This window comes from Trypanosoma theileri, assembly GCF_002087225.1.
Source record: "Trypanosoma theileri isolate Edinburgh chromosome Unknown TM35_Tth_26_V1, whole genome shotgun sequence".
NCBI lineage: Eukaryota > Euglenozoa > Kinetoplastea > Trypanosomatida > Trypanosomatidae > Trypanosoma > Trypanosoma theileri.
In genome coordinates, this window is record NW_021639868.1 from 26,289 (window position 1) to 26,845 (window position 557).

The window sequence follows — 557 nt, forward strand, 5'->3', positions numbered from 1 at the left end:
ATCCACCCAGCAACCATCATCTCACCATCATTGTCATTATTAAGGAAGTGTTGGGGATCATCGAAGATACCTTGTCCATTATTCTTTAGGTATGCNGCAGTGTGCCACACCTGTGGCCTTGGGAGTGTGGAAGTGCATAGCTTGTGTCTTGAAACTGCAGGGAGAGTACAAAAATAAAAGAGAAGGGAATAGAATGCAAAGAGAAATGAGGCACAGGTTGTGTGGAGAGNATACCGGCGCTGGTCAAACAGTGATGCAACGAAAGTGGACCTGTTCTGTAACCATACCCGGGTGCTCATTGCTTGCATGAGCACCTCTCCAGCTATCCACCCAGCAACCATCATCTCACCATCATTGTCATTGTTAAGGAAGTGTTGGGAATCATCAAAGAAAGTCTGACCGCTCTCATTTAGGTACTTTTCCATTACACGATGGAAACGCTTGATAGCAGCGTATTGTGTGTCCTTCGCAAGTGGGTTCGTCCCCGAAGTAATCACTTGACCACTCACAAACGGAAGACCTTTAGTTACAGCGGAAGACCACACTTTTAGTAACAT

The 557-nt window shown here is 45.9% G+C and overlaps 1 protein-coding gene across 1 annotated transcript; it reads right to left on the reverse strand.

The window, feature by feature from the left end:
* Nucleotides 1-2: 2 nt before the first annotated feature.
* Nucleotides 3-557, reverse strand: TM35_000261100 (receptor-type adenylate cyclase; the record flags this gene model as incomplete). The annotated part of the gene is made up of 1 exon (XM_029027847.1): nt 3-557. A coding segment is annotated over one exon (555 nt), but the record flags the coding sequence as incomplete, so codon positions are not given.